At 42.3% G+C, this 26,560-nt stretch overlaps 1 protein-coding gene across 1 annotated transcript in view; it reads left to right on the top strand.

The window, feature by feature from the left end:
* bend7 (BEN domain containing 7) overlaps window positions 1–26,124 on the top strand; it is a 67,302-nt gene extending 41,178 nt beyond the window's left edge. Inside the window, exons 6-9 of the mRNA XM_072241392.1 lie at window positions 9,213–9,438; window positions 14,407–14,526; window positions 22,194–22,250; window positions 23,319–26,124. Of these exons, the coding sequence (XP_072097493.1) occupies window positions 9,213–9,438; window positions 14,407–14,526; window positions 22,194–22,250; window positions 23,319–23,392 (477 nt within the window). The 3' untranslated portion in view covers window positions 23,393–26,124. The remainder of the gene's footprint in view (window positions 1–9,212; window positions 9,439–14,406; window positions 14,527–22,193; window positions 22,251–23,318) is intronic.
* The last annotated feature ends 436 nt before the right edge of the window (window positions 26,125–26,560 follow it).

Consider the following 26,560-nt stretch of genomic DNA (forward strand, 5'->3'; position numbering starts at 1 on the left):
CAGAGATAGGATGGATAATTGGAATCTCCTTTTCTCAGTACTAGAGGCACGTATTTAAGGCAAGAAAGGGGATAACAGTAGCATAGTGGATGACTCAATTCTTTACAGTGCCAGCAATCAGGATTCAGTTCTCACCGCTGTCTTTAAGGTGTTTGTAAGTTCTCCCCATGACTGTGTGGGTTTCCTCCCATGTTCCAAGAATGTACGGGTTAGGGTTAGTAATTTGTGGGCATACTATGTTGGCGTCAGAAGCATTGTGACACTTGTGGGCTGCCCTCAGCACGTTATATATTATAAGTATATGATAATAATGATGAAGCCTCTGGGTTTTCTATGGATGTTGTGTCCTAGCTGTCTAGGTACGCAAGCCAGAGCAGTACAATATGGAGAGTAAGCTGTTAACCCATGTAGCAAGCTCCACCTGTCCATGCATATGATCAATCCAAAGGAACGGCAGAGGCCATACGGTTTGGCACCAGCAGTGTCGCTGAGTTACCAGTCAGTGTTGAGCTCAACGCAGGACTGCCTTAAGGACTCCAGCTCCAGATTTTTCCCTCTGGGTTTACTCCCAAAGCCCTCCCCATGAGTGGGTATAGCTGCAAGGCAGCGGAGGTTTGTGATCAGAGTTTTCCTTCTTTTTGATGAGCTGTCAACCACAGCAGACAAGTCCTGTCTGCCCGAAGCGACTAGTTTTAAGGCACCAGTAATCCCACTTTTGTCCCTTCTCCTGTCGGTAGAAACAATTCTGACGGGCTTAGTAACTAAGCCACATATGAAGGCCAGGAGCTGGACTTGGTTGTCAGAGATGAGACACGAAAAAATCTGCAGATGGTGGAAATTCAAGCATCTCGAAGGGTTTTGGCCGAAATGTCAACTGTACTTCTTCCTATAGATGCTGCCTGGCCTGCTGCGTTCCACCAGCATTTTGTGTGTGTTGGTTGAGGCTATTTGAGGCACACACCATTGGGAGCTAGCAATAATAATAATGATTATTAGTATTATTGTTATTCTTTTGGTGTAATATCTTGATCCAAAACTGATCTAGGAAATTTATAAAGAATAAAAACTGAAATAACCAATTTTAGAAAACTCTATGTACACTCGAACACACTTAGATTAACACTACCTAGGACAGAAGGAGGAAGAGGAACAACAGACATTAAAAATTTACACAACAGTCAAATAAAACTTCCAAGGATATATTTTTTATCGATGAAAACAGGAGCACTCCACAAGAGCATATGAGATTCTGATCAGAAGTACACACACTAAATTTAAATGAAAGCACAATCCAAAAAAATGAAATTATCGCTACTGAAGAAAAGGTTCACCAATGGAAGAGATCCCCATGATCTGCATGATCTGAGCAGACTAGATGTTGACAAGGAAGCATTGAATGCCTGGGTCAGAGTTGGAGACCTCTTCCCAGAAACAGCAGTTCCTTGTGGCAATAGAGGACCAGTTGGTTAACACAAAAATGATCAAAAATGCGTAATAGAAGACCAGCAAATTCAAGATAGTAATGCTGAAAATGCCAAGAGAAACCAGAAACAATTGTCCACATCACAGGATCCTGCAGCAGTTTAACTCAATCTGATTACTTATACAGGCACAATCAAGTGGCAAACATCATTCACCAAAACCTTGCTCTAAAATACAAACTCATAAGAAACACCACACCTTACTATAAATACAAACCTGATCCAATTTTAAAGTCAGAGTCCCACAAGTTATATTATGACCGATTTGTTATTGCAGATAGGACAATGCATAATAACTGTCCAGATATAATAATACAGAATCAACAAAGAAGACAACTTACTTAGTAGATATAGCCATTCCAAACACACACAACATACAGAAATCAGTAAGTGAAAACCACCAGAAATATGCTGAATTAAAAGAGGAATATGAAGGACTACAGAACATGAACAGGGTCCCAGTAGCAATATCTACAACTGGTATCATCCCAAGGCACTACACAGCAGTGTTTATGTAAATCTCCATAAAGCCACAATACTAAACACCAATAGAATAGTCCAAAAATTCCTAGCAATTGAAAAATGAGTGTGCTTTACTATGCCCGATCCTCAGGTTTTACTGGTTTGAGCTGAGAAAATATAAAAATACAATAATGATAATAATAATTTAATTGAGCACTGCGCATACAGATGATGTAGTTCAAAGTGCTTTACAACGGGATAAAGGTGTAAATATGAAAATAAAATAAAAAATAAACATGAAAATCAAAGACAATAAGATGTTAGTTCAAAGCAAGGTTAAATAAATAGGTTTTAAGCTGGCATTTAGGGAGTGTGATCTGATACCACTACGGAGATGTAGCTGAAAGGAAACAAAAGCTGTGAACTACATGTTCAGGGCACTCTATGAATATTTGTTAAATTGTTTTATTATTGTCACCTGTACCAAGATGCAGTGAAAAGCTTTGTTTTGCATCTCTGACATGCAAAAGCCTGAAAGCACCTGCCACTAGGCTCAAGGACAGCTTCTATCCTACTGTTATCAAACTGCTGAATGGACCTCTTATACAATAACATGGACTCTTGACCTCATAATTGACTGTTTTATGATCTTGCACTTTTTCGATTAACTGCACTGCACTCTTTCAGTGGCTTTTGCGTGTTTATTTACTTATCGAGATACAGCATAGAACAGGCCCTTTGAGCTGTGCTGCCCAGCAATTCCCCAGTTTAATCCTAGCCTAATGATGGGACTATTTATAATGACCAATTAAACTACCAACCGTCACAAATTTGGATTGTGGGAAGAAACAGGGAGAACATACAAACTCCTTACAGAAAGCAGGAATAATTTTCTGCATTCTGATAGCAGACATCCCACCTGTCCCGGAAGTTCCGGGAGTGTATTAATAGTGGCTCCCTGATGCCCGCAAATTATATGCAATATCACAGTAATCCATTTTTTTGAGAGCGAGCGAGAGAAAGCAAGAGAGAGCGTGAGAACGACCACGAGAGGGAGAGAGAGCGCCATGGCAGAGTGTTCCAAAAAAAGAAAATATAAAACGTACGTCACCCCAGACCACCCTAAAGTGTACCCCTGCCTAATAAGGGTCAAAAATAATGACAGTGTTGCTCACTGCACTGTTTGCAACAGTGACTTTTCTATTGCCCATGGTGGGTTAAGACTGTAAAAGACATGTTGAGGTGAGTTTAAGAGGTGTCATTCGTTCATTAGCATAGCTAACATTATTTAAATGAGCTGGCTAGCTGCTAAGGAGCTACTGTATTGCAGACATCCCACCTCTCCCGGAAGTTCCGTGAGTCTCCCGCAAATTGATGGTGCTACCTCCCTGAAATGAGTTTTTGCAGGGTGGGATGTCTGTGATATTTTTTTCCCTTGTACTACCTCAATGCACTCAACATTTTAGGGACAGTTTCTTCCCCTTCACTATCTGATTTCTGAACGGTTCATGAACCCTACTTCACTGCTTGGCTCTTTTATGCACTAATTTAATTTCTGTTTTTCTTATGGTAACATAGTGATTTTAATGTATTGTGTTGTGCTGCTACTACTGCAAAACATCATATTTCATGACATACAGTACTGTGCAAAAGTCTTAGGCACATGTAAAAATTCTGTAAAGTGAAGATGCTTTCAAAAATAATGAATTAAGTTTCTTAATGTCAAAAAAATTGCTATAGAGAGCAATAATCAGTAAAAAACTAAATCAAGTCAATACTTGGTGTGACCACCCATTGCTTTAAAAGCTGCATCAATTCTCGTAAGTACACTGCTGTGTAGTTTTATTAAAAAATCTGCTGGTAGGATGTTCCAAGCATCTTGGAGAACTTGCCACAGTTCTTCTACAGGCTTTGGCTGTCTCACTTACTTCTGTCTCTCCAAGTAATCCCAGACAGCCTCGATGATGCTGAGATCACGGCTCTGTGGAGGCCATACCATCTGAAACCGTATAAAAAATCTAGGGTGCCTAGGACTTTAGACAGTATATCAGAAATTCTAATTCTGAATCTGCTTCATTATGGTCTTGCACTTTATTGTATAACTGTGCTATAATTTTTCAGAATCTTTTACACTTTATTCTGCATTGTTGTAATTTTATTTTACACTACCTCAATGCACTGTGTGATGATCTGATCTGATGGACAGCATGCGAGAAAAGCTCTTCTCTGAATCTTGATACACATGACAATAATAAACCAACACCAATTCCAATCATGCAAGTCATTTTATCACATTAGCACATTGAGGTAGTACAAGGGAGAAACAATAACCAAATTAATTATTCCGGTTACAGAGAAAGTGCAGTGCAGGTAAACAATAAGATACAAGGCTGCGATGAGGTAGGTTGTGAGGTCGAGTCCATCGTATTGTACTAGGGGACCATTCACTAATCTTATAATGGTGGGACAGAAGCTTGAGCCTGGTGATCTATGCTTTCAAGCTCTTGTATCTTCTGTCTGATGGGAGGAATGCAAGAGAGAATGTCTGGGGTGGGGGTGGATTTCTTAAATTATGCTGGCTGCTTTACTGAGGCAGCAAGAAATATAGACAGAGTCCATGGTGGGGAGACTGGTGAGAGCTGAGCTGAGCTCATGAAAACCAGTCTCCCATCCATGGACTCTGTCTCCCCTTCTTGTTCCCTTATTTTGTCAATTTTTCAACATAAAGGAAGAGGAGGGCGAGGTTTATCAATAAAGACTGAGATGGGTGCTGTAGTGAAGATTGGGTCAGATACTCAAGGTGCAGAAATCAGCTACGTGAATGGACACTTACCAATAACCAGGACAAAGTACAGATGAATGAAATAATAGGGATCGTAAGAACGGTACTGCAAAAATCATGGGTGATACAGTCGTCAAATAATTTCGGCAAATGGTTCAGCATTGTCCTCTGTGCAGAGGAGTATATAGAATGTATTCAGGATGGTTTCTTTGAGCATTATTTTGACCACCAAAAGGGAGCAGGCTCAGAATCAGGTTTATCATCACTGACACACAGTATCTTGTGAAATTTGGTGCTTGGAAGCAGCGGTACAGTGCAGTACATAAACTATTACGTAAGTTACAATGAGAAATACATTAACAAAATAGTGAGGTGGTGTTCATGGATTCATACACCATTCAGAAATATGATGGCAGGGGTGGGGAGAGGGGAGAAGATGTTCCTGAAACATTGAGTATGTGTCTTCAGACTCCTGTATCTCCTCCTTGATGGTAATAAGAAGAGGGCATGTCTTGGATGGTGATGATCCTTCTTGACACATCACCTTTTGAAGATGTCCTCGATGGTGGGGAGGGTTATGCCCCTGACGGAGCCGGCAGAGTCTATAACCTCTTCCAATCCAGTGTATCGGTGCCTCCATACCAGACAGCAATGGAGCCAGTCAGAATGCTCTCCACCATACGCCTGTAGAAATTTCCTAGAGTCTTTGGTGACATACCAAATCTTCTCAAACTCTGAATGAAATATGGTTACTGCCCCATGCCTTCATCATGATTGGGCCCAGGATAGATCTTCAGAGATATTGACACCCAGGAACTTGAAGCTGCTCACCCTTCCAATGCTGATCTCTCAATGAGGACTGGTGTGTGTTCCCTTGACTTCCCTTTCCTGGCTACTTTGTGTATGTTGTCTGGTATAAGGACTAATTAATGATCTCATTGGAAAGGACTTTCTCAGAAAAAGTGGTAATAGCATGGTGGAATTTTAAGTTAAATTTAAGGGTTTGCAGTTGTACGAGAGGTTGGTGAGGCCATGTTTTGTATCTTTTTACTTAAAGATACAGCACGGAACAGGCCTTTCCAGCCCTTCGAGTCACACTGCACAGCAACCCCCAACAATCCCAATTTAGCCCTAACTGAATCATGGGATAATTTACAATGACCAGCTGATCTACCCGGTACTACTTTGGACTGTGGGATGAAACTGGAGGACCTGGCGAAAACCCATGCATTCCATGGAGAGGACGTACAGAGATTCCTTACAGAGGATGCTGGCATTGAACTCCAACAACTGGAGCTATAATAGTGTTGTGCTAACTGTGGCGCCTGAGTATTATGTTCAGTTTTGGTCACTCTGCTGTAGGAAAGATGCCATTAAGCTGGAGAGAGTGCAGAGCAGATTTTACAGGACAGGAAGGGCGAAGAAGGATGTGGGCAAAATGCAAGCAAATGGGATTGGTGCAGATGGGGACCTTGGTTGGCAGGGGTGAGTTGTGCTGTATGACTCAATGGGGGTGAGATAGCTTGTGCTAAACCTCAAGGTGATTACAGGTGTGTAAGGCACAGATGGCAGAAGCAAATCGGGAAAACCAGGCAAGAGGGTAACGGGCTCCATCAGTTGCATCTGGCGTTTAAGGAATTATCTCATAAATCTCAGTGCATTCTACCCTGTACTCACTGGAGTTTAGAAGAATGGCGGGGGAGGGGATAGAATCTTATTGAAACCTACCGAATATCAAAATGCCTAGGTAGAGTGGATGTGGAAAGGATGTTTCCTGTTGTGGAGGGGGTCCAGGACCAGAGGGTCAGTCAGTCAGTGGGTGCTGTCCCGAATCCGGGGTTGGCAGCTATGCACCTCCATCTTCTTCAATCTTGAGACAGCACCAAGTACAGCCTCTCCTCCAGTTTGTTCTCTCTGGCCGCCTTGGCACCGCCCGCCACTGCCCCCGCCGAACTCGAGCCCGAAGCCGTGTCGGCCTCCAGCCGTGGCCGCTTCTTTGAGCTTGGCCCTTCCTTAGGCGGAGGCCTTGGGCAGGTCCAGGCACACGATGCAGCGCTCAAATTCATCATGTCTCTTCTGACTAGGTGCATAGCATACGATTCGTGGATACGTGGTGAGGCTTTAATCTCTTCCACGGAAGATGGCCGTTGGCTCACAAGGAGCTCATCCGCCCTTTGTCAGGTCTTGTTTTTTTTTTAGTCCTGCTGGGTGTCCTCACACCCTCCTCGCCAGACTAAGTCTGGTGGGGGAGCTGGCCCAAGTCGCCGATCACTCGGCTGCGGCCCCCGGCCAAGCACCGGGCGGCTGCTCCCCGCCGAGTCTCTCCGAGCGCCCGACGCCGGACCGGGGGTACAGCCACAGTATAGAAGGACATCCCTTTAGAACTCTGATGAAGAGTAATTTCTTTACCCAGAGAGTGGTGAATTCTTTGTCAGAAACTGCTGTGAAGGCCAAGTCTTTGGGTATATTTAAAGAAGAAGTTTATAGGTTCTTGATTCTGCTTTGTGCCTTATGATTTATATTTGACCCAAGCCCTACATCAACATGGTGTCCTTAAGCTGCTCTCTACAACAGCCTAACAAGCCCCTCAGTTCAAGACTAACTAGAGATAAGTAGTAAGTGTTTGTAAACACCTATCAAACATTGAAAGGCCTAGATCAGGGGTTCCCGACCTGAGGTCCATGGACCCTTTGCTTAATGATATTGATCCATGGTATAAAAATGGTTGGGAACCTCTGGCCTAGATAGAGTGGACGTGGAGAGGATGTTTCCTATGGTGGGGGAGTCTAGGACCAAAGGGCACAGCCTCAGAATACAAGGATATCCCCTTAGAACAGAGGTTGCTAAGTCCTTGATGGGGTGTCAAAGGTTGTGGGGAGAAGGCAGAAGAGTGGGGTTGACAGGATAATAAATCAGCCATGACAGAATGGTGCAACAGACTCAATGGGCAATTAGCTTGATTCTGCTCCTGTGTCGTACGGAAAGAAAGCCACTTTGCAAAGGGCTGTGGCTGAATGAGGAAGCTGGAAATAGTAGCAAGTTGAAAGAAGAGGTAGGCAATATTGTGTCAATTATTGGGAGACCTGATAACTGGGAAGTTACTGCAGACCAGTATTTGCCTAGACAAACTTATTAATGTTCAGAGTAATTTAAATTATCTCTCAAATATAAAGGAGTGAGGTATTAGAAATTTAACTGGCGGTTTTCTGCATATTTACAAATTGCTTTCTTGTGGTTTCAAGACTGTATCAGAGGTTTTGAAAATGATGAAGAGAGTGAATAACTTCATTACTTTTAGGATTAATTGGATTGTGTGATCAGAATCTCAATATTTATTGTTTATTTTTACTTTTGTTCAACGTATTTTTTAATTCAAAGTACATATATGTCACCATATACAACCCTGAGATTCATTTTCTTGCAGGCATACACAGTGAATCCAAGAAATATAATAGAATCAATGAAAGACCACACCCAACAGGACAGACAAACAACTAACATGCAAAAGACAAATTGTGCAAAATACAAAAGGGAAAAAAATTAAGCAATAAATATGGAGAATATGAGATGAAGCGTCCTTAAAAGTGAGTCCATACGTTGTGGGAATTGTTCACTGATGGGGTGAGTGAAGTTATCCCCTCTGGTTCAAGAGCCTGATGATTGAGAAGTAGCATCTGTTGTTGAACCTGCTGGTGTGAGTCCTGAGAATCCTGTATCTTCTTCCCAATGGCAGCAGCAAAGCAGATGGAAGTAGTTTATTGTCTTTTGCACATTAGTTGTTTGCCCATCTTGTTGTGTGCAGTCTTCCATTGGATCTATTCTGTTTCTTTGTATTTACTGTAAATGCTAGCAAGAAAATGAATCTCAAATTATATATGGTGACATATACAGTACTGTGCAAAAGTGTTAGGCACATATATTTAACTAGGCTGCCTAAGACTTTTGCACAGTACTGTATTTGCCAATGTGGAGCAGAGAGAGAGAGTTTGTAAATCTGGCATGAGCAAAGGGTGTTGGGAATGGTGAGGGTGTGGGACAGGTGGCAGAGAAGGAGTGCTGGGATGGAGATTGACATGGGTGCAGACACACCCAGCGCTGAGACACTGAACTAGTTGATTTGACTCAAAACACTTGGTTTATTGATCATTATAGAATGTCTCTCTGGTGCTTCCTGCTCCCTCCCCTCTTCCTTCCCTTTCCCCAACCATGATTCCCTTCTCCCTGCTCCCTTTCCATTCTCAGCCCACAGTAGAGACCCACATCAGAATCAGGTTTATCATCATGAAATTTGTTCTTTTTTTGCAGTAGCAGTACAGTGCAATACATAAAATTACTACAGTACTGTGCAAAAGTCTTAGGCACCCTAGCTATATATATGTGCCTAAGACTTTTGCACAGTACTGTATGTACTTTGATAAGAAATTTATTTTTAAGTTTGAAGGGAAAACACAATAATGTTCAACTGAGGTCTTATTCTCTCCTGGCAGCCTGAAGTCCGACTGGCAGATGGTTACGACGTGTTCATTCCCAAGTCACAGCTTGAGTCCATATTGCTCAATTACTCCCGCACTGGAAGTCTGCTTTTTCGGAAACTTGTCTCCGCGTTTTTTGATGATCGAACACTGGCGAATTCACTTCCAAATGGGAAAAGGAAACGAGGGGCCAATGACAACAGGAAAGGTCTGGATCAAAATATCGTGGGAGCAATAAAAGGTAATATAGTAACCCATGCACTCATTTTCAACAGCTCTTCATCTCATGTTTGAGATATTTCTTTCTTTTCTTTTTGTATTTGCAGTTTGTTGTCGTTTGCACATTGGTTGTTTGTGTGTATTGTTATGTACAGTTTTTCATTGTTTCTATTGTGTTTATTTGTATTTACTGTAAATGCCCATAGGAAAATGAATCTCAGCGTAACATAAGGTGACATATATGTCCTTTGATAGTAAATTTACTTTGAACTTTTTTTTAATATTGGGAAAAAGGGCATTGCTTCTTTTATCTGAAGATGTAAATTGGGTTGCTTTCTCTGGAGTGTCAGGGGCTGAGGGAAGGCCTGATTGAAGCAAGCTCGGGACTTTCTCTTTTGAGTGAAGGAGCATGAGAGGTGATTTGATAGAGATGTACAAGATGATAATTGGCATTGATAGAGTGGACAATCAGAGACCTCTGCCCAGGGTGGAAATAGCTAATACGACATGGTATAATTTTAATGTATCTACCCCTATCACCACCCCAGCAACAACACGCTGCCATGGGTGGTTGTACAGGCAGATAGATTGTGGATATTTAAGAAGCTCTTAAATAGGCACATGGATGGTGGAAAAATGTAGGGCTCTATGAGGGAAGGGTTGGTTTGATCTTAGAGTATCAGGTGGCAGATCAACTGATGATCCCACTGGTGATAGCACAGGACAGTTAACATCTTAGTCCACGTGTATTCTGTAACTCTGATCTTAGAGTAGGTTAAAAGGTTGGCACAAAATTGTGGGCCGGAGGGCCTGTACAGTTCTATGTTCCCTAGCTCAGTGATTTCATCTATTTAATTTATTCTGATAGCATGTCCATGAGGAAATCAAACATGATGCCATCTGCCTCCACGGTGCTGTCTGTATTATCACTGCGTGGGTAGAACTCCTCCCTCCTGATTAGTGTGGATCGTAATCTCTGCTTTTAAACTAACAAGATGAGGGATGAATTACAAATGAGACTGATCTAGAAAGAGTCCTACATGGCTGGCTACATCACACAGACTGCAGCCTGGAGAGATTAGTGGCAGAATTCATTACAGAGATGGGCTATTTTGAGTTGACTGATGGCTGGGATGTGCAGATTGTTACAACGAACATCAACAGAATGAAGTGGCTACACCTCCCAGTAGATACAAGACACCGATGTTCAGGATAAGAATCACAATGTGCATTGTGGGCATACTGTGTTGACAATAGACAATAGGTGGAGGAGTAGGCTATTCAGCCCTTCGAGCCAGCACCGCCATTCACTGTGATCATGGCTGATCATCCACAATCAGTATCCAGTACCTGCCTTATCCCCATAACCTTTGATTCCGCTATCTTTAAGAGCTCTATCCATCTCTTTTTTGAAAGCATCCAAAGACTTGGCTTCCACAGCCTTCTGGGGCAGAGCATTCCATATATCCACCACTCTCTGGGTGAAAAAGTTTTTCCTCAACTCCGTTCTAAATGGCCTACCCCTAATTCTTAAACTGTGGCCTCCGGTTCTGGACTCACCCATCAGCGGGAACAAGCTTCCTGCCTCCAGCGTGTCCAATCCCTTAATAGTCTTATATGTTTCAATAAGATCCCCTCTCAGCCTTCTAAATTCCAGAGTATACAAGCCCAGTCGCTTCAATCTTTCGACGTATGACAGTCCTGCCATCCCGGGAATTAACCTTGTGGACCTACGCTGCACTCCCTCAATAGCAAGAATGTCCTTCCTCAAATTTGGAGACCAAAACTGCACACAGTACCCCAGGTGTGGTCTCACCAGGGTCCTGTACAGCTGCAGAAGGACCTCTTTGCTCTTATACTCAATTCCCCTTGTTATGAAGGCCAGCATGCCATTAGCTTTCTTCACTGCCTGCTGTACTTGCATGCTTGCTTTCAGCGACTGATGTACAAGAACACCTAGATCTCGTTGTGCTTCCCCTTTTCCTAACTTGACTCCATTTAGATAATAATCTGCCTTCCCGTTCTTACCACCAAAGTGGATAACCTCACATTTATCCACATTAAACTGCGTCTACCATGCATCTGCCCACTCACCCAGCCTGTCCAAGTCACCCTGCATTCTCATAACATCCTCCTCACATTTCACACTGCTTTGTGTCATTGGCAAATTTGCTAATGTTACTTTTAATTCCCTCATCTAAATCATTAATATATATTGTAAACAGCTGCGGTCCCAGCACTGAACCCTTCGGTACCCCACTGGTCACCACCTGCCATCCTGAAAGGGACCGATTAATCGCTACTCTTTGTTTTCTGTCAGCCAGCCAATTTTCAATCTATGTCAGTACTCTGCCCCCAATACCATGTGCCCTAATTTTGCCCACTAATCTCCTATGTGGGACTTTATCAAAGGCTTTCTGAAGGTCCAGGTACACTACATCCACTGGCTCTCCCTTGTCCATTTTCATAGTTACATCCTCAAAAAATTCCAGAAGATTAGTCAAGCACGATTTCCCCTTCGTAAATCCATGCTGACTCGGACCAATCCTGTTACTACTATCCAGATGTGTCGTAATTTCATCTTTTATAATTGACTCCAGCATCTTTCCCATCACCGACGTCAGGCTAACTGGTCTATAATTCCCTGTTTTCTCTCTTTCTCCCTTCTTGAAGAGAGGGACAACATTAGCCACCCTCCAATCCACAGGAACTGATCCTGAATCTATAGAACATTGGAAAATGATTACCAATGCGTCCACGATTTCTAAAGCCACCTCCTTAAGTACTCTGAGATGCAGACCATCAGGTCCCGGGGACATATCAGCCTTCAGACCCAACAGCCTATCCAACACCATTTCCTGCCTAATATAAATTTCCTTCAATTCATCCATTACCCTAGGTCCTTTGGCCACTATTACATCTGGGAGATTGTTTGTGTCTTCCCTAGTGAAGACAGATCCAGAGTACCTGTTCTACTCATCTGCCATTTCCTTGTTCCCCATAATGAATTCACCTGCTTCTGTCTTCAAGAGCCCAATTTTGGTCCTAACAATTTTTTTTCCTTTTCACATACCTAAAGAAGCTTTTACTATCCTCCTTTATATTCTTGGCTAGCTTACCTTCGTACCTCATTTTCTCTCCGCATATTGCCTTTTTAGTTACCTTCTGTTGCTTTTAAAAGTTTTCTAATCCTCCGGCTTCCCACTCGTCTTTGCTATGTTATACTTCTTCTCTAATATTTTTATACTGTTCATTACTTCCCTTGTCAGCCACGGCCTCCCCTTACTCCCCTTAGGATCTTTCTTCCTCTTTGAAATGAACTGATCCCGCACCTTCCGCATTATTCCCAGAAACACTTGCCATTGCTGTTCCACTGTCATCCCTGCTAGGGTATTGTTCCATTGAACTTTGGCCAGCTCCTCCCTCATAGGTGCTGGAATGTGTGGAGACACTTGCAGGCTGCCCCCAGCACATCCTTGGATGTGTTGGTTGTTAACACAAACAACACATTTCGCTCTACGTGTGATAAATAAGCTTGAATTTGAATCAGAATCAGGATAATTATCACTGACATATGTCATGAAATGTGCTGCTTGGCAACAGCAGTACATTGCAATACACAAAATTTACTGTAAATTACAACAAAATACATTTTAAAAAGTAGAGCAAAAAGAGAGCTAAAATAGAAAGACAGTGTTCATGAATTTATTGTCCATTCAGAACTTTCTTGGCAGAGGGGAAGAAGCTGTTCCTAAATCGCTGAATGTGTGTCTTCAGGCTCCTGTAGCTCCTCCTTAATGGTAGCAATGAGAAGAGGACATGTCCTGGGTGATGGGGGTCCTTAATGGTGGATGCTGCCTTTTCTGAGGCATCACCTTTTCAAAGCTGGGGAAGCTAGTGCCCATGATGGAGTTGACTGAGTTTACAACTTTCTGCTGTCTTTTACAAATCTATGCAATGCCCCCCATACCAGACGGTGATGCAACCAGTTAGAATTCTCTTCACAGTGCATCTGTAGAAATTTGCTGCAGATTCGCTCCGTCTGCAACAAGCAGGATTTCCCAGTGGCCAACCATTAAAATTCCACTCCCTGTTTCCATTCCAACGTGTTGGTCAATGGCCTCCTCTCCTGCTATTTTGAGGCCACACTCAAGATGCAGGAGCAGTACCTCAACATCTGGGTAGCCTCCAAACTGATGGCATGAACATCAATTTCTCGAACTTCCAGTAATTTCTCCCCCTCCTTCTTCTCTCTTTTTCCATTCCCCTCTCACCGCTTCTCTTCTCCTCACCTGCCCATCACCTCCCCGTGGTGCCCCTTCTACTTCCCTGTCTACCATGGTCCACTCTGCTCTTCTAGCGGTTTCCTTCAGCCCTTTACCTTTTCCACCAATCACCTCCCAGCTTCTCATTTCATCCCCTCTTCCCCACCACCTACCCAGCTACCCCTCATCTGGCTTCTTCCCTCTTCCTTTCCAGTCCTTTTGAAGGGTCCCAGCCCGAAAATCGACTTTTTATTCTTCTTAGATGCTGGCTGACTTGCTGAGTTCCTCCAGCATTTTGTGTGTGTTATTATAGGAATTTGCTGGACTCTTTGGTGACAAACCAACCAAGTCTCCCCTTAAGAATACAACATTTGAGTGCTTTAAACAGAGAGGCTATGGGGCTTTCAGGTCAATATGAACAGAATGCTCTCCACAGTACATCTATAGTAATTAGTTACAGATTCGCTCTGTTCACGATGGACAGGATTTCCCAGTGACTGTTATACTCCCTGTGTCCACTCTTGACATGTCAAAAGAAAGGAACTTTCCGAGAGTCAAGTTTGAGACAACTGAGGAACTTTGGTTTTATTTACACTTCCCATTGTGAAGCTAACTTGTGGGATTTATATCCATTTATTTTTCTCAGCACGACATATCAAAGGCAATCCTCAAAAACTGCTACACAAATCTTAGATTTGAGTCAATAACAAAATTTTAAATTTCAGTTTTCACAGAGAAATATTGCACATTAAATCAGATTGACCGAGTTCCCGGACCAAAGGATTGGATACAGATTCTCCAGGATCAAATTAAGCTGGCAAGAAAGCGCTTAAAAAGAGGTTCCGGTGAGTAACTGTACTCTGCAACCTCAAGAGTAACTGAAGATGTTATTTTGATGTCATGGCTGGCGCCTGGTACTTTTTAAATGAAGGTGTCTCTGCACACTTTTAAATGTTGTGAAATACAATGGATTCAGTTAATCAGAGCAGCTGCTGGTTTGAGACAACTCTTAAAAGAACAAAACCTAATTGAGAAAATAGCTGGGATTCACTTCATTTATTGGAGACACTATGCTGGTTAATTGGGACAGAAAGCTGTTCCCAAACAGTTTCTAACTAGCGTCAGTCGAATGCATTTATATGGCTGTTAAACATAACATCATGCTTTAAGCAAGCAGTTTTTAAATAGCATCAGTTACGTGTGTTTGTGTTCAAAAGCAGTTATTTTTGTCACTGATAATTGGTGAGAAATAAGCGGTAAGACAATTCAGGACCGTTTTGCTCACTGTGGTTTCAAGCATTCAGGCTTGGAGATGCCAGTAATAGTCAGGAGTGAAACTGAAGCATTTTCACAACTTCAACAAGTTAGGAACTATGAAGAATTTGAAGGTATCAACAATCATCTTGAATGTTACAATGAAAACGAAGATTTGGAGGATACAATTGTCGACAACATTGTATGAAGGCAATCCATTACCTACACTAGATATCTGCGCTGATTTTGTTCATTTACAGTCAAAAACAAACAGGGTAGTGATATGTCTCTACCAAAAGAGGTGTAAGGCACTCCCTCTCTCTGCTAGCCTGCAGGTCACCCTTGAGCAAGGTGTTGCACCTGTTTAGCCCCTGGATCAGGGTCACCTGAAACGATGGGAGCAGGTGGTGGGTGGTCATATGAGCAACTAGTGCATATCTAAAGTCCTGGTTATGAATTGAATTGACTTTATTACTTACATCGTCACGTACATAAGGAGTAAAATCTTTACGTTACATCTTCACCTAAGTGTGCAATGTGCAATTTATAGTAACTTGTAATAAATAGTATGTACAACAGAACAGTCAATATAGCTTAGAAATACAATTGTATCAGCACATTAATCAGTCTGATGGCCTGGTGGAAGAAGCTGTCCTGGAACCCTGCCTTTTACACTGTGGTACTGTTTCCCGGATGGTAGCAGCTGGAACAGTTTATGGTTGGGGTGACTCGGGTCTCCAGTGATCCTTCGGGCCCTTTTTACACACCTGTCTTTGTAAATGTCCTGAATCATGGGAAGTTCACATCTACAGATGTGCTGGGCTGTCTGCACCATTCTCTGCAGAGTCCTGCGATTAAGGGAGCTACAGTTCCCATACCAGGCAGTGATGCAGCCAGTCAGGATGCTCTCAATTGTGCCCCTGTAGAAAGTTCTTAGGATTTGGGGACCCATACCAAACTTCTTCAAACATCTGAGGTGAAAGAGGTGCTGTTGTGCTTTTTTCACCACGCAGCTGGTACGTACAGACCACATGAGATCCTCGGTGATGTGTATGCCAAGAAACTTAAAGCTGTTCACCCTCTCAACCCCAGATCCATTGATGTCAATAGGGGTTAGCCCGTTCCCATTCCTCCTATAGTCCACAACCAGCTCCTTTGTTTTTATGACATTGAAGGAGAGGTTGTTTTCTTATCACCACTGTGTCAGGGTGATGACTTCTCCTCTGTAGGCTGCCTCATTATTATTTGAGATAAAGCCAATCAATGTAGTGTCATCAGCAAATTTAATTAGCAATTTGGAGCTGTGGGTGGCGACACAGTCATGGGTACAGAGAGTAAAGGAGGGGGCTTAGTACTCAGCCCTGAGTGGCACCTGTGTTGAGGGGCAGAGGTGAGGGCACCCACTCTTACCACCTGCCGGTGATCTGACAAGAACTCCAGGATCTAGCTGCACAAGGCAGGGTGAAGGCCGAGGTCTCTGAGCTTCTTGTTAATTTTGGAGGAAATTATGGTGTTGAATGCTGAATTGTAGTCCAAAAACAGCATTCTCACATAAGCATCCTTCTTCTTCAGATGTGTAAGGACGGTGTGAGGAGCTGTGGCTATTGCATCATCTGTCGATTGGTTGTGTCGGTAGGAGAACTGTCATATGAGCAACTAGTGCATATCAAAAGTCCTGGTTATGTGACCACTTGACGCCAAGCAGACAATCTCTGAAGGATATTGATAATGGCTGGGGTCACCCATCTTGTAAAGACACTGCCCAGAAGAAGGCAATGGCAAACCAATTCTGTTGAAAAATTTGCCAAGACCAATCGTGGTCATGAGACCATGTTTGTCCATGTCATACAACATGGCGCATAATAAATGAACAGTCAAAGGATCACAACATGGAAGATCCTCCATCGATAACTATAAGGAACTAATACACGGTTTAATAGGACTGGAGTGGCATTGGTAGTGTTCTAATTTGTTCTGTTTCATTTAAATACATAATTTATCACAGATATGTGGTAGTTTGTGTTTTTTAAAAATAACTTTAACTATTTCCATGAGGCCTCTGGGGGAGAGTATGGAGAGCAAGCTGTTGCCCATGTAGCAAGCTCCCCGTCTTCACGCATCTGACAAACCCAAAGGAACAGCAGAGACCAATACAGTTTGGCACCAGCTGCATCACAGGAGTTGCCAGTCAGCATTGAACTCAATGTAGGACTGCCTTAGGGACCCTAGCTCCAGATTATTCCCTCTGGGTTTACTCCCTAAGCCTTTCCCATGAGTGAGTATAGCTGGCAAGGCAGCGGAGGTTTGAGATCAGGATTTCCCTTCTAGATCTGCCAACTACAGTTGATAAGCCCCACCTGCCCGAAGCGACTGGTCTTAAGGCACCAGTCCTTTGTCCCTTTTCCTGTCAGTAGCAACATTTCCGCTGGGCTTAGTAGTAAAGCCTCACGTGAAGGCCAGGAGCTGGATTTAGTTGTCAGGCTATTTCAGGTGCAGGCCAATGGAAGCATTTAATAGATAGTAGAAACTTATCTCCATTACCACCCCGGCTATAAAAATGTACTAGTCCCAATGTATCCCAATTAAATGGAATCCACTCTGTATGGTTCACAACACTGATGTCATCTCTCTTTTCTGATCAATAACGTGTTACCTGGTGATCTACAGAAGAAATAGAATCTAGTTTTAGAGAGCTCTCATCTTTGGATTCCTCCTGTGTTTTTTTGACAATTCTATTGTGACAGCAGTAATAATTTTAACTTATCGATAACAGTAAGCATTTGTATTGTTCCTTTAAAGTAATTCAACATGCTTCACAGGAGCTTTTAACAGATGAAATCTGATACTAGGCATTGAAGAAGATGTCAGTGGTCAGGCTTTGAAAGACTTATCATATGAGGAGTATTTGATGACTTTAGGCCTGTACTCGCTGGAGATTTGAAGAATGAGGAGGATCTCGTTGAAACCTATTGAATCTTGAAAGGCTAGATAGAGTGGACATGGAGAGGATGTTTCCAGTGGTGGAGGGGGTCTAGGACCAGAGTGCACAGCCTCAGAATAGAAGGATGTTCCTTTAGAATAGAGATGAGGAGGAATTTCTTTAACCAGAACGTGGTGAATTTGTGAAATTCATTGTCACTGACAGCTGTGGAGGCCAAGTCATTGGGTATTTTTAAAGAAGAGGTTGATAGATTCTTGATTAGTCAGGGCATCAAAGATTACCGGGAGAAAGCAGGAAAATGTTGTTCAGAGGAATAGTAAATCACCCATGATCAAATGGTGGAGAAACTTGATGGGCTGAATGGCCTAATTCTGCTTTTGGTCTAATTTTCCACATTGGTTGAATTCTGAGGAAGTAGCATTTGTTATTCCTGCCATTGGAAGACATTGGAACCTCTTTTTAAAGTCTGTTTTATTTATAATTTTCTCTCATTATGGTACAGTACTGACTTTTCCTGAATTAGTGATTATATGGTTAAGCCTGTGCATAATCTTGAGAAGCGTAGACAGTCAGCCAGTATCCGTATCCCACGGTGGAATTGTCTAATGCCAGGGAGCATGAGTTTACAGTGAGAGGGAGAAATTTTAAAGGAGGTGTGTGGGGCAGGATTTTTACACAGGGTGGTGGGTGCCCATGGTGATAGTGGAGGCAGACACAAGCGGTTCTAAGATAAACACGTGAATGTGCAGGGAGTGGGATGATATGGATCACAGGTAGAAGTGATTAGTTTAATTTGTACCCGTAGTTTAACGCAACAGTGTGGGCTGTCCTGTCATATGAGATGTGTGGGACAAGTTTTTGACACAGCTGGTGGTGGGTTTCTGGAACACTTGCCATTGGTGGTAATGGAGACGGATACAAGGGGCTCTTAGATAATGATGTGAAGGTGCAGGGAGTGGGTGGATCATCATCATCATCAGGTGCCATGCCCAGATTGAGCTTTGACTGCCATGGCCCACTCACTCCTGTTTCGGGTCAAGTGGATCAATTCATTGGTATTCATTTCCAGTTCTCTGGCTGCTGTCTCCATCATCATTTGTCTTCCTCTTGCCTTTTTCCCTTCAATATTTCCCATAATTACCGTGCATTCTAACTCTTTCCTAATCACATGTCCAATGTACGTTGCTTTTTCATGATCTCAAATATTATTTCTCTTTTTGTGCTTGCTCTGTACATGACATCCTCGTTAGATATTCGTTTCGTCCATGATATTCTGTGCATCCTCCTCAAAAACCACATCTCTGCTGCTTCAATTCGTTTCCTCATGTTACTAGATATTGTCCAACATTTTGAGCCATATAACATAACTGGATAAACGTAACATTTCAGTACTCTGAGGTGGGTTGTCATGCCTAGTTTAGTGTTGGTCAGTATACTCTTCATTCTCGTAGAGGTGTCTTTTGCCATCCCTATTCTTCTTTTGATGTCCATGTTGCATCTGATGTCACCCAGCTTCCTAAGTAGCAAAAGTTCTGTACTTGTTTTATGTCTTCCCTGTTTATTTTCAGCCTGCAGATAGGATTCTCCTTCTTTTTGGATATCACCATACATTGTCTTTTTACAGTTGATATAGACCCAGTTTTGCACTTTCTTCAACAACTATATCAATTAAGTTTTGTAGTTCTTCCTCTGTACTTGCAATTAGCACAGTGTCATCTGCATATCTGAAATTATTGATGTTTTTACCACCAACTTTGATTCCCAAGATGTCTCTTATTTTTTGGAATATTGTTTCACTGTACACATTAAACAAATCAGGGGAGAAAACACACCCTTGTCTAACGCCTCTCTTGATTTTCATAAACTGACTCACTTCCCCGTCTATTCTTACAGCGGCAGTTTGTTCCCAGTACAGATTTCTGATTTGGTGGAGGTCTTTCGAATCTAGATCTAGAGTTTCCTGTAATATTTCAAATAACTTATTGCGCTTCACTTTATCAAATGCTTTTGTGTAATTGATAAAACAAACAAGCAAATCTTTCTGCACTTGAATGGCTTGTTCTGACAGTATCCTTAACATCAATATCGCGTTTCTTGTACCTTTGGCTTTCACAAAACCACATTGTTCTTTGCCTATTTCAGCTTGTGTCTTACTTTTAGCTCTTGTCATCAAAATTATTAGTGGGTGGATATGGATCATATATGGGCAAAGGTGATTAGTTTAATTTGCAACATTAGCTTAATTAGTTCGATACAATATTTTGGGCTGAAGGGCCTGTTCACGTGCTGTACTGTTCTTTATTCTAAAATCACAACATCTGTCTGGGTATTTAACAAGGATTCTCCATAGATTGCAAAAATGAGAACGTGCTGGTCTTCCGGCATCTGAAAACTACCTCACCAACTTGGTGTTGAAAGGAGGGGGTGGGAATATGTTAACTGCAAGCTCTAGTACAAATGTCATATTTTGTGAATTAATGTTTCCACTTGTGGGTGAGACAATACAAAACAGCCTTTTGTCACACACTGAATAAAAATCTGCATTGGAAGTATTGCAGTTAGTTGTTTTCAGGGATAAGCTGTATTTACAAATGTAAGGCTTCTATCTGTTTGCCCTGGTTTAGCTAAATACCACAGAGCTTTCACTGTTTCTGAGCTACATTCTTTCATTATTATCAGAACTATAGATCTACTATGAAGAGTGTAATCCCACTGATGGCTGATAACATTCTCCAACATCGGGCTGTGTTGGGATGAGGGGTAGCTGGAAGCTGATAAGCTGAAACGTTATTAAAGCCAAAGCATCGTCAGCCCCTCTATTGAGAAGCAAGCATTGGTAGAGGGAGTACTTTATGATTCTGATTCTGAGTCAGCATTACCTGCTTCTGCAGTCTGTTCATTATACCTTCAGTTATGGGCAGTGGAGGTCACTTCTGCCCAGGTTGGTGAGGTTGAGACTGGGGATGATGAACGCATGGATGAGATCTTCAGCAGTGATGAGCCAGGTACAGACAATCATCAGGTATTGATAAGGTGAATGGGCACAATCCTCTTGATGTACAAGCAAGGATATAGTGCTGAGGCATCAGACAGACCTGGAGTATTGTGAGCAGCTGGAAGTGGGGTGGTACAGTAATGTAGTGGTTAGCACAACGCTTTACAGTAGAGGCAACCCAGGTTCAATTCTTGCCACTGCCTGTAAGGAGTTTGTACCTTCTCCCGGTGACTGGATGGTTTCCTCCAAGTGCTCTGGTTTCCTCCCACAGTCCAAAGACGTACCACAGTTAGTAGGTTAAAAGGTCATTGTAAATTGTCCCGTGATTAGGATAGGATTAAAGTGGGGCATTGCTGGGTGGTGTGGCTGAAAGAGCCAGAAGGGCCTGTTTGGCTCTGTATGTCAGTAAATAAATTTGCAATGCACAGACTTCAATGTGGACATGATTTCTGTGCTGTTGACATTGAAACAGTTCATTTAGTCGGCTTTACTTTCATCTCATTAGTGCAAAAACACAGATAGAAATGTAAATGTAATGCAGTGCCAGATGAGTTTTAAAGTTAAAGTGGAGTTCATTGACGGACTGCAGCATCATCACAGACACAGAGCAACATTCACAAGAAAAGTATGAACTAGTCATAAATCATACACAATTTTGCAACAAAAACAATTGGAACAAATGTAAAACGAAGTCTATTTTAATGCAAAGTGATCATAGTGTTGCTAAGCTGCAGTGGTGATTAGTGTTTCCAGTTGGTTTATGAACTGACTGGTTGAAGGGAACTGGCTGTTCCTGAACCTGCTGATATGGGACTTCAGGCTTCTGTGCCTCCTGCCCAATGGAACTGCGAGAAGATGGCATGTCCCAAATAACGGGGATCTTTGATGATGGATGATGGAATCCTGATGAAGGGCCTCCTCTCTATAGGTGCTGCCTGACTTGCTGAATTTTCCAGCATTTTGTGTGTGTTACTCTGGATTTCCAGCAGTTGCAGAATCCATTGTGTTTGATGATGGATGTTCCCTACTTGAGGCCGCCACCCCTGTAGATATTCCTGATGGTGGGGAGGAATTTGCCAGCGATATATTGGGCTGAGTCCACTACTGTGTGCAGGTTCTTACATTCCTGAACATTCGAATTGCCGTCCCAAACGATGCTGTCACCAGTCAGGATACTTCAAACAGTACATTTGTAGAAGTTTGTTAGAGTGTTTGGTGGCAAGCAGAACTCCCTTCATCTTCTTAGAAATTAAAGACGCTGGCATACTTTCCTTATTATGTTAATTTTTTTTTATTTTGGTACTAACTGTTTTTATTTCCAGTTCTAGAGCCATTTGAATCCAGTGGGAAGATTGGAACCAGTTTCATCATAAGTACTGGTAAGTTTGTGGTGTGTTCTTTAAAATCAAATATGTCTCAATTTTGCAAAAATGTATATCTTATTAAAGATTTAACAAAAACTGCAAAGGGCTTCTAAAATTTACAATACTGTGCAAAAGTTTTAGGGACCCTAGCTATAAAACTTTAGCACAGTACTGTGTTTGTCAACATGGAGCGAAGAGTGAGTTCGTAAATCTGGCAGGAGCAAAGGATGAAGGATGTTGGGTGTTGGGAATGGCAAGGGTGGAGTGCTGTGGGAGGGTGTAGGACAGGCAGCAGAGGAGTGGCGAGGGAAGGGGTGCCGGCGCAGACACCCCCAGCTCTGAGACACCAGACAACGTCTCCTGATACCAGACAATTGGTTTATTGATCATTACAGAATGTCTCTCCTGTGCTTCCCACTCCCTCCTGTCTCCCTTCCCCTTTTCCCAACCATGATTCCCCTCTCACTGCCCCCTTCTCGCTCTCAGTCCACAATAGAGACCCATATCAGAATCAGGTTTATCATCACTCACATATGTCATGATTTTTTTTGAGGGAGCAGTACAATGTAATACATAGAATTACTACAGTACTGTGCAAAAGTGTTAGGCCCCCTAGCTGTATGTATGTATGTGTGTGTGTGTGTGTATATATGTGTGTGTGTATATACATATATATATATATATATATATATATACACACACACACATACATACACCCCTCCCACAGTGCTCCACCCTCACCATTCCCAACATTTGATTTACAAACTTGGCCTCCACACCACGCTGACAAATATAGTGCCTTGGAAAAGTCTGGAGCTATGAGTATATATGACATCTTCACAAATTACCATATGCAATAATTCATAGTCAGTGAAGTACGTGTATCGTAATTGCACTTTGAGTTGCCTTCTCCTTTTACAGACTGCCACTGAAACTTGTCCTAAAAGCATTGGAAATTCTTGGCTTTTCTTATTGAGAAATGGTTTTCTGAAATGTTGTGTCAGCTAGCTTATTAAGCCAGAGATGAGCTGAATTTTTCTGTCAAATGGTAGCTAATAATTCTGAACTGTCTGTTTGTTGTAGGAGGAAGCAGTAATGCGGCCAGCTCAAGTAACGTATGGAACGATTCGGAGCCACTCCGAGCAGTTCAGATGTGATGTTTGGACAGCTGCCTTTTCACCAATGGAACGTGGCCAATGGAGCAGCTAGTTCAAAGTCAACCTTCACATTCAGATTCATTTTCTCTCTTTCATCTGTCAACTTCTAGATCAGTTGTGATGTTCCTTTATTAATCCTTTATTCACTTAGTATTCAAGTTAACCATAATAATTCTTCTGATGAGGATTCCTGTTGCTCGAAACACCAATTTATGTCGCTGTTTCATACAGTGCAGACACAGGCCCTTAGGTCCATCTCATCCATGCTGACCGAGTTGCCTACCTAAGCAAATCCCAGTTGCCTGCATTTGTCCCTTATCCCTTTAAGCCAGGGGTTCCCAACCTGGGGTCCATGGACCCCGAGCTTAATGATATTGGTCCATGGCATAAAATAGTTGGGAAACCCTGCTGTAGGAAAGGCTTGTCCTCCTTCCAATCCCCACCACCTTATTCTGGCTCCTTTGCAGTCCTGAAGAAGGAACTTGGCCTTGAAATGTTGACCGTTTATTCCCCTCCATAGATGCTGCCTGACCTGCTGAGTTCCTCTGGCATTTTGTGTGTGACACAACGTACATTTTTGAATGTATTTGGAAGTGCATTAACAACCAACACAACCTAAGGATATGCTGGGGGCAGTCTGCAAGTGTGGACACATTCTGGCACCAATACAGCATACCCATAGTGTTTACAACAACAAAACAAAACAACAGCAAATCAAGCTCCTTACCCACCCACCCACTGACATACACAGATATCCCTCAAACCAGGGTTGCATCCTCTTCAATGTTCAAGTTGTTACAGGGATCTCTTTGAACATTGAACACTACAGCACAGTACAGACCCTTCAGCCCACAATGTCGTGCCAACCTTATAACCTACACCAAAGTCCATCTAACCCTTCCCTCCCACATAGCCCTCTATTTTTCTATTAGCTGTATGCCTATCTTAAGGGTCCCTTAAATGCCCCTAATTTGTCTACTTCTATCACCACTCCTGGCAGGTTTTCCATGCACCCACCACTCTCTGTGTAAAAAATCTTTCCTCTGACATCCCGTTCTGCTTATGCTTTCCTCCAATCACCTTAAAAGTATGCCCTCTTCTATTAGCCATTTCCACCCTGGGCAAAAGTCTTTGGCTGTCCACTCTCTCTACGCCTCTTACCATCTTGCACACTTCTGTCAAGTCACCTCTTGTCCTCCTTCACTCCAAAGAGGAAAGCTCAACGTATGTTCATAAGACATTTTCTCTTATCCAGACAGCATCCTGATAAAACTCCTCTGCAGCCTCGCTAAAGCTTCTACATCGTTACTATAGTGAAGCGACCAGAACTAAACACAATATTCAAGTGTGGTCTAACCAGAGGTTTATAGAGCTGCAACAATACCTCATAGCTCTTGAACTCAATTCCCTGACTAAAGAAGGCCAACACACCATATACTTTCTTAATTACCCTACCAACTTGCACGGCAACTGTGAGGAATCTATGAACATGGACCCCAAGACCCCTCTGTTCCGCACACTATCAAGAATCTGGCCATTAACCCTGTACTCTGGACTTTGGTATAATTTGGAATCTTCTGTGAACTGCAGAAGATGAACAGTTATTATTTTTGTTAGATATTTGGTCCCCGATGATATCATGGTGGGGTCAGAGGAGGCAGTTCGGTGCAAGTCATTGACTAACAGAACAAGCTTACAAAGTTAAACAGCTCACTCCATTATTGTGCTCCTGCAACACCCCCATCCTGAGAGGGATGTTACCTTCACCACTTACATAGTTATTTTTATTTAGAGATCCAGTGTGGAACGGTCCCTTCCGGCCCAATGAGCTGCATTGCCCGGCAACCCACCTATTTAACTCTACCCTAATCACAGGAGAATTTACAATGACCAATTAACCTACTAACCGGTACATCTTTGGACTGTGGGAGGATACCAGACCATTGGAGGAAACCCACACAGTCATGGAGAGAACGTACAAATCCTTACGAAGAGCACCGGAATTCAACTCCGAGCTACTACAACTACGCCCAGTTAGATAATTGTTTGCCAACAGTATAATGGAAGATGGGGGTGGTGGGTTAAGGTGAAGGCAGTAAGACTGACAGAACAATCTTACGAAGTTAAACAGCTCACTCCGTCATTGTGCCCCTGCAGTACCCCCATCCTGAGAGGGATGTTATCTCACCTTCACCACTTAGTTATCAGATTAGCATAATCATTTAAAAGAACGCTTCTTTCAGCAAAGATTTACTTTTGCTTGTCACGTCTGTGGATTGTTCAGTGGTCTTCAAATGAAGAAACTGTGATAAATGTGAAGTTTTAATAGCAGAGGCAGTATTATGCAATTACTACTGGCCCAAATTAGTACTTAATCCAGCTCCTTTTAGTTGCCCGTAACACTGAAGGAAAAATGGGTGTATATCCCTGTAGGTGATATTGGTGCTCTCAGATTAGACATGAAGATGCTGTTAGCAAGAGGGATTGCTTTACAGATTGATTTTACTAGCTAGTTCAAGAACATATTTGTGCAATTAACAACTTAGTTCAGAAATAATTTATAATTGATTTTGTTTTAGACGCTTCTTTACTAATTGTTAGTTTTTAAAATTGAATAATTTTTAAAAAAAAATCCTCATTTTATAAGATCATTGAGGAATGTAAATAATTTGAATTTTTATTAGAAATTGTGCAATTAGTTAAACCTGGAGCAAAAAAGTACTGTAATATATTGTCAGTTACAATTGTTTTAATATGTAACACTTGTATTCATCTTTGTAATAAAAGTTGCTACAATTGTTATTGGCTTCTTGTTGCTACTTTATAGATGAACTGCTGCAGCCTCAGTAACACGGGAGATTCTGCAGATGCTGAGAATCCAGAGCAACACATACAAAATGCGGGAGGAACTCAGCAGGTCAGGCAGCGTCTGTGGAGAGGAATAAACAGTCAGCAGCCTCAGAATAGAGGGATGTCTATTTAAAAAGGAGATCAGGAGGAATTTCTTTAGCCAGAGTGATGAATCTTTGGAATGCGCTGCCACAGAAAGCAGTGGAGGCCAAGTCACTGTATATATTTAAGGCAAGCAGAGGTTGATAGATTCTTAATTGGTCAGGGCATGAAGTGTTATTAAGGAGAATGCAGGGGATTGGCACTGACAGGGAAATG

Source organism: Mobula birostris, chromosome 23 (assembly GCF_030028105.1).
Source record: "Mobula birostris isolate sMobBir1 chromosome 23, sMobBir1.hap1, whole genome shotgun sequence".
Lineage (NCBI taxonomy): Eukaryota > Metazoa > Chordata > Chondrichthyes > Myliobatiformes > Myliobatidae > Mobula > Mobula birostris.